Genomic DNA, 14149 nt, shown 5'->3' on the forward strand with positions numbered 1-14149 from the left:
ATAGAGAATTTTCCTAAATTTTACATTATTTATAATCAGTCTGAGACACACTGGAATTTATTAGACGCCTAAGATGTCTTATTTCATCTTCAGTTGCCAATTGGGATACTTCGTAAATGGTAGTCCTAACATCTTTTATGTTGAGCAAAATTTGACCTGTGGTGGTATTATCTATGGATGGAATTCGAGAGAGCTCATTCCGTGTTTACCTAGAGAAGGTGGGTTATGTGAATATTTGTTATTGGATATAAAATCTTTATAGTAAATAGGAAATGAATGATTAACTAACATTGTTTGTGACTTAGCTCTGCTCAATTAGATATGATGCTCAAGTTTCACTCAGTAGAAAAGAGACTTCAAGTCACCTTCCCTTTCATAGTATGAAGACAAATTTCTTAACTTTTCAGGCATATAAACAACTTCATATTCCTTGTGAAATGATATCTCGTCTCATTTCTTCAAACAATTTGTTCTGCTATATTCATCATAGTATAATTAATAAGTTCCATTATGTTCTTTGCAATTTGATGTTCTTCTTGAGACTATTTCAAGCAATGGATTCCCCTGTGCCATTTTAAAGTATGTCTTGAGGACCCTATGGTCACCGAGGGGACTTTTATATGGGAAGCGACATCTCGTTATTATCAAGGACAAGTGGGGGTCCTATGCAGCCCTGGCTTACAGACAGCAAGTGGATTAACTGTCCAGAAGCTGAATTGCTCCTATCTAGATATGAATAATTCATACTACTACAATACCTCAACATTCATGCCTTGCAATGGTAAGTTATAGCTTGAAGAAATGGGTAAGGTAGAGTAAATAATGATCAATTATGGAGAAATTTCATGAAAATCGTAATGAAAATAGTCATAATGATCTAGAATCTCATTTCACCATCTTATGTTTCACGATTTCCTTTCCTTCTCAGCGTGCAATGGTGTGATAAGCATTACGAATGCCACCACGGACTGGAACGAAAATGATACTTGGCTGATCGACGAAGAAGTTACTGGAAATTGTGATTTCGGATACGAGACATCTCTCGAAGTTTCTAACTTCTCTGTGAAATGTCTATCAAGCGGTTGGGACACTATGCCAGAATGCTATCGGAGTAATTCAGTTGTAAACATTTTGTTGCTTAGTCAAAATATAATGTTAATAGTTAACATTTAGCTTTTAAAACTCCTAACATCTACGTACAATTGTACCGTTTAAAAACACTCCAGTCTGGATCTTGGTTCTGATATTTTGTCCCCAAAACTGTAAATTTCGTTGTAGTTTCTCAAGACTTTAGTAATATTCCTAATTTTTATTATAAAGTTTGTGTGCAAATATCCATTTATTTAATTCATCATCATGAAATTGAATTTCCACGAACTTTCGCACTCTAAAATACCTTTACACTGTGCAGTCTGTCCTGATCCACTCCCACCGGGCGAGAATATGAATGTGACTACTCCATTCCACAACAGGGTAGGAGCTGTTCATGAATACGTATGTGAAGAGGGTTTATACATCCCCACGAACCAGGTATGAGACCAAATATTTTGTTATCACTTGTAGCATTTCAGAGGGTCACTCCTATTCATTTTTTCTATTGGGATGGACTAGATATAATCACAGTTTTATGTTTGCCTTGGAGACGGTCGAAAGATATTCACTGTTACTTTTGCTTTCTAGGAAGAAAAAGCGCAATGCATTTAGGTCTACTCTGTTCTTCTTTACAGAAATTGACCATGATTATATTATTGTTTCTGGTAATAGGTTAAGGTTATGCATTATCATTCTATTTTTAGGAGAGAATTTTTTAAAATTTTCATATATTTCCTTTCCACTAACGATATTATTTTCTTATTTTCTAAAGTCATTTAGTTTATAAATATGAATAAGTATTAAAGGCACCATCTAAACTTAAAATTTTCTGATCTCTGTTCCCAATTCATCTAGAGAGATGCTCATCGAAAAGTCAGCTGGGCAAATCCAACTCTCCGCTGTAGTTACCAACTACACAATAGTAACCTCCCCAATAAACAGCCATCCATGCAAATGCAAAACTAGCACGTTTCCACTGTACTCCGTATCATTATTATTATTATTATTATTATTATTATTATTATTATTATTATTATTATTATTATTATACATTCCTTGATTGACGACAGAAAGGTTGCATCTTCATCAATATACGAAATATAGAATACTCGAGGATTACTAATATTTGCGTATCACTCCCTCTAAGGAAAAATAGACTGTCATCTTTTATAGAAATATCTATCACAAACTTAGTAATCAAAACCAAATTACGCGACTAAATAAAAGTTACATTTCAGCATCTGCCAATGGTAATTAACAAAACAAATGTGACATGTACTGAAGAGGGACTGTGGGTGCCAAACGACGAGCCAGTCGCCTGTGTCAATAGTAAGTTTAATTCTTACATTGTTATGAATTTACTTCATGTTGTTTGTGGCTTCTCGTAACTTCCTTCGTTCTACACCCGTTCCTACTTCGTCAATGAGTACCTGATTACTCTCATCTCAAGTCCCTTTGTTTTGGAAAAAGTTCTGATTTCTAGGTTCCTTTTAGAAAGTATTTATTTCCGATGGTTCAATTCCTATCCATGAAAACTGTTTTAATTTCTAAAGTTTCCCTTCCCATTGATGAAAACTGTTCTTCCAATTTTGTCATTCCCATTCATGGAAACTATTATTATTCCTGGTGGTTTCATTCCCAATCATTGGAACTTCTTTTTTTCTGATAGTTCCATTTCCATTCAGGAAATCTTTTACTTTTTCTGATGGTTCCAATCACATTCATTGTAACTGTTCTCTTTTTCTGATGGTTTCATTCCCATTCTTGGATACTATTCTTCTTTTCTGATGGTTTCATTCAGATTCATGGAAACTATATTCCTGGTAGTTTCATTTCCATACATTGGACCTGTTCTTAATTCTGATGGTTTCCAATTCCATTCATGGATACTGCTCTTCTTTTCTGAGGGCTCCAATCGTATTCATGAAAATATTATTTTTACCTGGTTGTTCCATTTTCATTGATGAAAAATGTTATCATTCCTGGTGGTTCCATTTCCATATATCGCAACAGTTCTTTTTACTGATGATTCCCATCACACTCATAGACACTATTGTTTTTTCTCATGGTTCCATTCCCATTCATCCGAACTGTTCTATTTCTGATGGTTATATTCTCATTTAAGGAAACTTCTTATTTCTGATGGTTCCATTCCATTCACAGATACTATTCTTCTTCTCTGATTGTTTAAATGCCCTTTGTGGGAACTATTCTTTTTTTATGAGGGTTCCATTCTTATAAAAAGGATTTTGATCAAAATGAAAAATCTACTTTTGGGCTCAAGCTATGTCATGCTGATGGAAGGGTTCCTATATGTAGCCTTCTAAGGGATATTTGCTACAGTGATACTCCCATGGAATTAAAACCAAAGGTCTCCAGGATTCCAACTCCTGGCACGAGTATCCAATAAAGGATATCGTATAATATCAGGGGACTTATTTTTAGATATGACACATGGCAATCTTCACCCCGAGTAGATTTAACATTTCAATGTAAGGGGGAAGAGTGGCAAAAAGGAAAGGGTGCCGTTCTAGGTACCCGGTGGATCCTCTTCCCTACTACTACTGTGACTCCATTCCTATTCTTGCCGTTAAGTGGAAATGGCCCCAGATAAAGTAATTTTGGGAGGGATCAGCGAAAGGGTGGGTTCCATCAGGACGACATGGCCATCTCACCCAAAAATAGATTATTCACTTTGATCAAAATCCGTTTTTTTTTTTTTTTTTTTACTCAGGCCATATCATGCGGATGGAAGTATGCTAGAGCAATCTCTTGAAATTACTATTAGATGTGGGTTTGTGTATGTGCCTTTTACCTTGAATAGATTCTCTTTATCTGTTCTACTAGACCTATATGTGGGAATCCATTGATCTCTAACGCATACTAAGCCTGAAGCCGGCTTAGTGCATCCTGCACCCAGCAGGGAAATGTCGGTGTCGACAATAGGGATTCGAGGTTTGCATTTTCCATCAGAACAAAGGGTAGAGTTTGAAACGTATCCTGTTAACTTACCTTAAGTACCCAAGGTCATGATTATTCCTTTAGGAAATTAATATTGTGACTTCAAGAACCTAAATACCATAAAAGGTTTAGTAAAAACTCTTGCATACTTTATTAGTTTATAACTGAGGGAGCAGTATTAAGATGCAAATACAGTTTAAGTATTTTATTAGGGAACTAAATTATCAAAATGTAATTACAACAAAGTATGTATCTGATCCAGCATACAACCCATCAAACACATATTTTATCATATAGAAAAAATACACAAAAATACATTATCAAAATAATGTCACTCAATGGAAGATGTTGATGGACCTTGATGCTTATGGAGGTGTAGACCCAAATGGTATTTTTCCTTTGTTTTTTATAAAGACAGCAGATTTCTTAGCTCCAAAGTTATCTGTTATTTTGCGCAAGTTAGCAAGAAGAGGAGCTTTTAGCACTTGTTGGAGAATTGGTAATGTTACTCCTCTATGTAAATGTGTTTGTGGTAGCTCAAGTCCCACTGATTACCGCCCAATTTCCATAACTCCCATATTATCTAAAGTTTTTGAACGTCTTCTGGCAAAACGTCTTAATAGGTTTGCTGAAGGTAATCATCTATTCCCTAGTTTGCAATTTGGTTTTCGTAAAGGCCTTGGAGCATATGATGCCCTTCTTACAATCTCCAATGCAGTACAGAAATCCCTTGATTGTGGTCGTGAAGTTCGTATGATTGGCCTTGATTTTAGTGCTGCCTTTGACCGTGTTAATCATGAGGCCCTTGTTTTCAAACTGAAACAGTTGGGAGTGGGTGGGTCGTTTCTTAGCATTATTATTGATTTTTTAAGTAGTAGATCTCAAAGAGTAGTTGTTGATGGGCACCATAGTGAGTATAGGAATGTGATATCCGGTGTTCCACAGGGTAGTGTTCTTGGCCCATTACTTTTCATACTATATACACATGACATGTGGTTTGGCCTAGAAAATAAGCTTGTTGCATATGCAGATGATGCTACTCTCTTTGCATCAATTCCATCCCCTGAATGTAGACCTGGGGTTGGTGAATCCCTTAATAGAGATCTAGCTAAAATTAGTGCATGGTGCAAGTTATGGGGTATGAAGTTGAATCCTAACAAAACTCAAAGTATGATTGTAAGTAGGTCAAGGACGGTGGCTCCTCAATATCCGGATCTCAGTATTGATAATGTTTCTTTAAATTTGTATGACTCTTTCAAAATTTTAGGTGTGATTCTCGACAGCAAATTTACTTTTGAGAAACATATAAGGTCTGTGTCTTCTTCAATTGCACAAAAAATTGGCTTATTGAGAAAGTCTCTTAAGATATTCGGTGATCAATCTATTCTGAAGAAGTGTTTTAATTCTTTTATTCTACCTTGTTTTGAGTATTGTTCTCCTGTCTGGTCTTCAGCTGCTGATTCTCATCTTAATTTGTTGGACAGAAACTTACGGTCTATTAAATTTCTTATTCCTGATCTAGATATTAATCTCTGGCACCGTCGTTCAATTAGTTCATTATGCATGTTGCATAAGATTTTTCATAACTCTGACCATCCTTTACATTCAGATCTCCCTGGACAATTCTATCCTGTTCGTAATACTAGGCTGGCAGTTAATTCTAATAGCCAGGCCTTTTCCATCATAAGACTCAATACCACGCAGTACTCTAGAAGTTTTATTCCAGCTGTTACCAAGTTGTGGAATGATCTTCCTAATCGGGTTGTTGAATCAGTAGAACTTCAAAAGTTCAAAGTTGGAGCAAATGCTTTTTTGTTGACCAGGCGGACATGAGTCTTTTTATAGTTTATATATGACATATTTGTTTTTGAAGTTGTTCATAGTTTATATATGACATATCTGTTATGACGTTGTTACTTTTTTTAGAATGATTTACTGTTAATTTGTTCTCTTCAGTTATTTATTTCCTTATTTCCTTTCCTCACTGGGCTATTTTTCCCTATTGGAGCCCCTGGGCTTATAGCATTTTGCTTTTCCAATTAGGGTTGTAGCTTGGATAGTAATAATAATAATAATAATAATAAACCAAATATATTTGACTTAGTCAGATGTTCGGAAATGCATAAAACACTGTAACGCAAACGTTCACTCGGCACTGGTGTATTAATCAAATATGCACCTACTCTGAACAGTGTGTCAACCATAGTTGTGATCTGCACAAGTGGGTACGTATACCCACACACCCGAAGCACTGTAAAGTCCCAAAACAGTCCACTGTTCATTGCAGTACTAGACGGCAGGTTTAATCACACTACCAGCCGCCACCACAAAATGTTTTATCTTTTGTACTTGCTTCACGTAATGTTTATAGAAGACCCTGGATGACTTCCACCCAGTGTACGAGCGAAGTCTCTCAAAGCCATATGCTGAAAGAAGTTCAGCGAAAAAGCAACTTTCCTCGGATCGTGACCTGCGGGTGTACTGTCAGGATCTGCCTTGCGAATAAAATAGATGAGCTTCCCTCTCGGTTGTTGTAAAGACAGGTTTGATCCTGAGGTTTCGCCTCTGAAGAGCTGTCCTCCCTTGAAGATTAAAGTTCTTCGAAGATAGACCTTACGACACTCTATTGGACACAGATAGGCATCTTCCTTCAGTGGGCAGACTCTTCAAGGACCCCACCTCTTGGTGGGTAGCTCATTCTTAGCGAGAAAGGCAGGATTGGGAAACAAATTCAGTTCTCCTGAGTCCAGGAACTGGATATGTCCTTCGTCTCTAGATAAGGCCACTATTTCACTAACTCTAGCCCCTGAGGCTATTGCGAACAGAAAGATAACTTTCTGTGTCAAATCCTTTAGAATACAGTTCTCATTATCCAGGTTCGAAGCATAGTGCAAGACTTTGTCCAAAGACCATGTGATGGGCTTTGGTGGGGCTGTAGGCTTGAGTCTAGCACATGCTTGCGGAATCTTATTAAAGATTTCACCTGAGAGGTCCACTTCGAAAGCATACAAAAGTGGTCTAGCTAGGACCGACTTACAAGAAGTAATTGTATTAGAGGCCAGACCTTGCTCGTGGAGGTATATGAAGAATGCAAGACAGAAGTCTATCGATATTTCTGTCAGTATCCTTTCTTTCACAAAGGTCACCCATTTCTTCCATGATGACTCGTACTGTCTCCTAGTAGAAAATGACTTGTACTCTTTGAAGAAGTCAACTTTATCCTTTGAGATTCCAAACTTTTTGTTCGCTGCTAAGGCGAGAAAATCATGAGATGTAGGTTGCTGGTTCTCGAGGATGAAATGTAGACAGTCGACTTCTAGACCAGTTGAGATAGCACTGGATTCGGTAGAGGAAACAGCTTCAGTTTCAAATCTAGGACTAGAGGGAACCAATTGCTTTTGGACTGCTTGGGGGCTACCACCGCTGCCGTCCCTCTGAAGGATCTTAGCTTGTCGAGGACTTTTAGCAGGAGATTGGTTGGTGGGAACAGGTAAATGTAATTCCACCTGTTCTAGTCTAGAACAGGTGGGGCTACGTAACGAGATAGTTTCTTGTTGCTCGTTGCAAAGAGGTCAATCTGCAGTTCTGGGACTTTTCCCAAGATGAAGGAGAATGAGTCTGCGTCCAGGGACCATTCTGTCTCTATGGGCTTTCGCCTGGATAGAGCGTCCACCGTTACATTTCGGATCCCTTGTAGATGAATTGCTGATAAGTGCCATCTTTTCTTCCTTGCCAGGTAGAGGATGGCTAACATCACATGGTTGATGTGAGGTGATCTCGAGCCTTGTCGATTTAGACACTTTACTATCACTTCGTTGTCCAGGACCAACCTGATGTGGGTTGATCTGCGAGGAGATAGTCTCTTCTACGTCAGGAAAACTGCCATAGCGACCAAATCCCTTGCACCTTCCTGTTGTGAGAATGACCTCCCCATCCTTCCAAGGAGGCATCCGTATGGATCACTACCGATGGTTGTGATGGTTGCAAGGGAACTATCCACGCCAGGCTCTTGGCTGTGGACCACGGCTTTAATTGTCTGCACAACAAGGCCGGAGTCAACCTTAGTAAATCTCTCCGAGTGTTCGATGCATATTTCCTCCAGACTCCTGACGCATCTTTTAAACGTGCCTTTAGCGCTGCATCTGTAACTGCTGCAAACTGTAGAGAGCCCAATACTCTCTCCTGTTGGCGTTTTGAAATCCTCTTGTAACGGATTAGTCTCCTGACAGATCCCCCTATCTCTCTCCTCGTCTTGGATGGAATGGAGAGGTGGTGTGACTCTAAGTTCCATTGGATTCCCAACCACTGGAACTTTTGAGCTGGAGTGAGACGAGACTTCTTGCGGTTGATCTTGAAGCCTAAGTGTTCCAGAAATTGGATCACTTTTTGAGCTGCCTGCAGACAAGTAATCTTGGATGCTGCCCATACCAACCAATCGTCTAAATAAGCTACCACTTGAACACCTTCGGTGCGTAGCTGTTGAATGACTGTGTCTGCTAGCTTGGTGAATATCCTTGGGGCTGTGTTTAGTCCAAAGGGCATTGCTCTAAAGACAAACTTCTTCTTCTGTAGTCTGAATCCTAGGTAGGGGGAGAAGAGGCGACTCATCGGGAGATCAGGATGCCTGAAAACTTTAAATCAATCAATCAATCATCGGGAGATACCAGTAAGCATCTGCTAGGTCTATTGAGACCGTGAATGCCCCTTTTGGCAGAAGGGTCCTTATGCGTTGCAGAGTAAGCATCCGGAAGTTGTTGTTCTCGATGAACTTGTCGAGTGGGGACGAGTCTAGAATTAATCTGAGTTTGTCTGAGTCTTTCTTCGGAACACAAAACAGCCTTCCCTGGAACTTGAAGGACTTCGCTTTCCTTATCACCTTCTTGGTCAAGAGTTCTGAGATATATTCTTCTAACAAGAAGGTAGAGTGTTGGAAGAATTCTGGAAAATGGGGCGGAGTTTTGCTCAATTTCCACCCAAGTCCACTCGTAATCAGGCTGTGGGCCCAGGGATTGAAGGTCCAGCGATCCCGAAGATGATAGAGTCTGCCCCCTACCTGAAACCCCTCATTACTTGAAGGGTCCTGCAGACTTACCTCCCCGACCACGTCCTCCTCGGCCCCAAGAGAAATTACCTCTTGGAGAACTTCTGGAACCTCTTCCTTTCTGGCTGCGACGAAAGGAAGTCGACTGCTTTGCAAAGGTAGGGTTGAAACCAGGCGACTGAGTTACCAGCTGCAGAGGGACCATCTGGAAGGTGGTCCAAGGCACTGGGGTCATGGTCATGGCGGGAACTTGCGCAGGTCTTCGAGGTCTCCTTGCCCTCTTGTTCTTGCGTTGGGGACCGCCCTCCGTAGACGATTTCCTCTTCAAGGACATACCTCATTTTTGGAGAAGGTTCCTGTTCTCCGTTGCTGCCCTCGCAATGACCTCTTGGACCAGATCTTGTGGAAAGAGGTCTTTACCCCAGATGCTTGAGGTAATCAACTTCCGTGGTTCGTGCCGAATGGTTGCTGCAGAAGACGAACTCTCTGCAAGCTCTCCTTGCCATGAGGAAAGCGTAAAAGCCCTTTTCAAGGGTACCCATTAGAGACTTGGCCAGGAAAAGGAAGATTTCTGGTGCATTATGCTTGCTCGCACTTAGTTCCAAGCAGTTCTGATGAGATAGAGGCCGCAAGTCTCTCCTTCGACTCCTGTTCCTTCTTCAGAAGATGGTCTGGCAACTTAGGAAGGTTCTTGTTGAACTGCTGTCCAGCAATCTTCAGGTCTAGTTTGAAGACAGAGAAGGTTAGGTGGACTTCCTTCCACTTTCCTTCACTAGTAGGCAGTGCGAGGGAGAATGGCTTACATTCTTCCAAAGTCGGGCAGGGTTTTCCCTCGTCGGCAGCCTTGATGACAAAGTCGAACGCTTTCTCTGTAAAGGGAAAGGAGATCGAGGATGGGGCAAGAAAAGTAGCGTGCCTTTTGCTCAGCGCTGAAACTTTGGAATTAGTATAGTCCGATCCTTTCAGGGTCTTCAGAAGGATGGCCTGTGCCTTATTGTGTTCAAACATGATGACCTCCTTAGGGACCATTTCTTCTCGGGTTGCACTCTCTTCCCGCAGTCTCACATAGCACTCGGGATAAGCAGAGAAGCTAGGCCAGAACTCGAGGTCTTCAATAGGTCTGGCTCCAGTCTTCTCAGAAATGAACACTTTCCTGTCCATCATGGGCATGTGCTCCGCATATCTCCAGGGATTGGTTTCGGAGTAATGAGGGAGATCGGACACTCTAAGAGGCTTCTTAGACGTGCCCTTGATGGCTCCGAGACGGTCAGTCTTCTCCTGCATGGTCCTTTGCTGCTGTCTGAATGATTCCTGCATGGCATTCTGCTCCTGTTGGAATGACTCCAACATGAGTTTAAGAGACACCAGAATCTCATCACCCGCACTGGCCTGAGAAACAGGTTGTGGAGTCGGTGCAGAGGACGTCAATGGTAACGAGTTTTATGCGGCCAAAGCAAACTGGGGGTCTTCTGTCGCTATTGAAAGGGATTCCTCTTCCTCCATGAAGGGAAGATCCTCGTCCTCTTCAGGGAAGCCATGCAGCAGGCCTTGTTCTGTGTCGTAGGACACTTTTGACATCCTCTCTTTCTGGATGTCCATGTCCTCTACGGTCCTATTGGTGTCAGAGTCAACCTTCAGCTGGATGAAGGGAGGCTGAAGCTGTTCCTGGGACACCACCGCGCTAGGAAGAGCCTTGGGGAACAATATACGCCTCAGGGAATCGTTCGGTAGGTATGGTCCCGGGGAGTTCTTCTGGAACCCCCTTACCCACTTGCGAAGGGTATCCCTTGCCGTGTCCCTAGTCTCTAGGGTAACTAAAGGGGCTTCGCCGAAGCCGTTGGTTAGCAGAATCAAGCAGATGGTGCAGCCTTTCGGGTCCCAATACTTCAGGACTCCTGTGATGATGCAGCAGGGGGCATGAGACCTACACTTCGTGTGGCCGCAGATGTCCCTCCCCTTGTGGTTGCAGAACATCGCTCCACATTTCTCCCCAGGATCATCCTGTAAAGAAGGAGACATTTTCAATGAGTATAACATCTTGTATCTCATGGATATATGAAGCATGCATTATATAATAACAATAGTAATCACTATTGTATATGGTAGCTTAGGATAGTAAGCTTGAAGGGATATAAGAAGAGACATATCCGAGTGTATTCTCTCCCCAGATTATTGCTGAGAACTCCGTCCGTATTAATACTAAGTTTCCCTTATAGGGAAAGTTACAAGGGAGAGAAACTCTAGAAACTAGAGTTAGTGTTAGTAAGTAATTTATACCAACATCATCCACCTGTAGTACTGTATTAATACAGATCGGTTATTGTAAATCCCAGATGATCAAAGAAAACCATCTGGGTGTTGAGGGATTACTCAACCTCAATAAAAGAGTATGGTCTCTACAATCGTCTGCAATAGAGAACACAGGATATGTTGGAAAACATATATACTACTGTATAATTATATTCAGTATACTGCGTGCGGTGTCTGCCGACAGTATACCTGACTGTTCTAACCAAAAGAAAGAGAGAAAGATTAAAGAGAGTTTCCCACTATTATGAATGGACATAATAGTGGGAAGTATCAGAGGACTATATGCCCAATTACCATCTACCTTCTAGAGTGAAAGTTTCAATGGAAGGGGGAAGAATCTAGCAGATTCTGGCTCCCACCCATCTGCATACTAGCCTACCGCCAGCAATATAGCCGGCGGCTAAGGAATGCAAATGGCAACTCAAGAGAGAGCTGAGGACTTTCAAAGTATATCAGGTTTCATGCTGACGGCCGTCAGAAGACGTCTCAGCCCCCCCTCATTCTCATTAACTTCCTATCAAGGAAGGAAAGTGAGGGAGAAGGCAGCAGCGAGACGAAGGATCTAACTGCCGCCGGCAGAAGACCTGCCGGTAATGCAACCGTCCCGGCTAGCCGGGGTGATTGTCAGAATACCCGCAAAAGAATCTTGTGATGACACGCCGTCACAAGACGACAGAGGGGTCTTATAGTTCATTGTCGTAAGAGGCGGCGGCAGGCCATGTCGACCTCCTCTAAACAGTGAGCTGGGAAGAAGGACTTCCCGTGCTAACAACGCTGCCGTCGGCCAGACAAGGGCACCTTGAGTATGCCACTGTCTATCTCAAAGCCAGAGGCAGGAAGAACATCATTTTACTCGACAGCAACAAGGACAGACACCTATGCTGGCGGCACCACTTAGGGAGGGAAGGAAGGGATTAGTCTCTTCTCTCAGAGAGAGGACTATTATCGTAACTTATCGGGAATTTCTCCATAGACTCGAGAGAATATATAAAATCACCAGAATCGAAAAGAAACGATAAAGACGGAGGCTAAGCATGGGAAACACACTTTACAAACGCATAATATGAGCAAAGGTAACTCGGCTGAGGCAGGAGCCCCGGCAAAGGCGATCAAGTACCACCGGGGCTCCGGCACGAATACGTAATTGTAAAGTCAAATAATAACTTAGAAAGTTAAAATTCATGCATGCAATATCACATCTTATATAAATTGCCTAAATATCTAACATATTAGCGTATAGCCGGGAGAGGGTCGTCAGACTATCTAAATAATATACAATAATATAAGGGGCGACAGCAGTCATGAAATGGCTGCCTCCGGCAACGACAATACTCACCAGAACACACTTAAATTAATGAATTTAACTGTGAAAAGTGAGACCAAAATTATGTCAAGGAAAGATTGAATACTCAGCTTTCCAGATGACGGAGATGTTGATGATTGCATGATGAAATAAACTCCAAATCTTGAAAAAACACCGGGCTAAGGGAGAGCACACACACTCTTAGCAGGCTATAAGAATAGGAATGGAGTCACAGTAGTAGTAGGGAAGGGGATCCACCGGGTTCCTAGAACGGCACCCCTTCCTTTTTGCCACTCTTCCCCCTTACATTGAAATGTTAAATCTATTCGGGGTGAAGAGTGCCATGTGTCGTATCTAAAAATAAGTCCCCTGATATTAGACGATATCCTTTATTAGATACTCGTGCCAAGAGTTGGAATCCTGGAGACCTTTGGTTTTAATTCTATGGGAGTATCACTGTAGCAAATATCCCTTAGAAGGCTACCTATAGGAACCCTTTCATCAGCACGACATGGCCTCAGCCAAAAAATGGAAAGTATCCTTCTTGTTTCCTGATGGTTTCATTCACATTCATGAAAACTATGAAAACTATTTTTATTCCTAGTGGTTCCATTCACCTTCATCTAAAATGTTCCTTTTTTCTGATGGTTCCAATTACATTCATGGAAACTTCTTTTTTTTCTAATTGTTCAATTTCCATTAATGGAAAATATTCGTGGTGGTTCCATTCCCATTCATCGAAACTTCTTTTTTTTATGGTTCCACTATCATTCATTGAACCTATTCTTTTTTACTGATAGTTCCAATCACATTCATAGAAACTGTGTTTTTTTTTTTTTTTTTTTTTTTTTTTTTGAGAGTTCTATTCCCATTCATCAGAATTCTTTCTATTTTTGATGGCTCCATTCACATTCATGGAAACTGTTCGTCTTTTCTAATGGTTCCATTCCCATTATTAAAAACTGTTCTTCTTTTCTAATGGTTCCAACCCATTCATCGATGCTGTTCCTCTTCTCGGATGGTTCCAATCCCATTCATGGAAACTGTTATTTTCTTTCTGATGGTTCTTATCACAGCCATGCAAACTTCTTTTTTTTCTGATAGTTCCATTCCCATTCATTTGGATTGTTCTTAATTCTGACGGTGTCATTCACATTCATGGAAACTGTTCTTTTTTCGGATGGTCTCAATCCCATTAACGGAATCAATTCTTTTCTGGTGGTTCTAATCCATTATTAGATACTGTTCTTCCAATCTCATTCAGGGAAACCTTTTTTTCTGATGATTCCAATCACAGTCAAGGAACCTGTTCGTTTTTCCTGATGGTTCCAATCCCATTCATCCGAAGTGTTCTCAATTCTGATGGTTCCATTGACATTCATGGAACTGTTTTTTCCCTGATGGTTCAATTATATTCATGGATTCTTCTTTTTTACTGATAG

General features: G+C 41.0%; 1 protein-coding gene across 1 annotated transcript in view; it reads left to right on the forward strand.

The window, feature by feature from the left end:
* Window positions 1-14149, forward strand: part of LOC137625668 (uncharacterized) — a 216464-nt gene that overhangs the window by 155649 nt on the left and 46666 nt on the right. The window contains exons 26-30 of the mRNA XM_068356578.1: window positions 94-218; window positions 581-781; window positions 929-1111; window positions 1412-1530; window positions 2331-2421. Coding sequence (XP_068212679.1) covers window positions 94-218; window positions 581-781; window positions 929-1111; window positions 1412-1530; window positions 2331-2421 — 719 coding nt within the window. The remainder of the gene's footprint in view (window positions 1-93; window positions 219-580; window positions 782-928; window positions 1112-1411; window positions 1531-2330; window positions 2422-14149) is intronic.

This window comes from Palaemon carinicauda, chromosome 32 (assembly GCF_036898095.1).
Source record: "Palaemon carinicauda isolate YSFRI2023 chromosome 32, ASM3689809v2, whole genome shotgun sequence".
Lineage (NCBI taxonomy): Eukaryota > Metazoa > Arthropoda > Malacostraca > Decapoda > Palaemonidae > Palaemon > Palaemon carinicauda.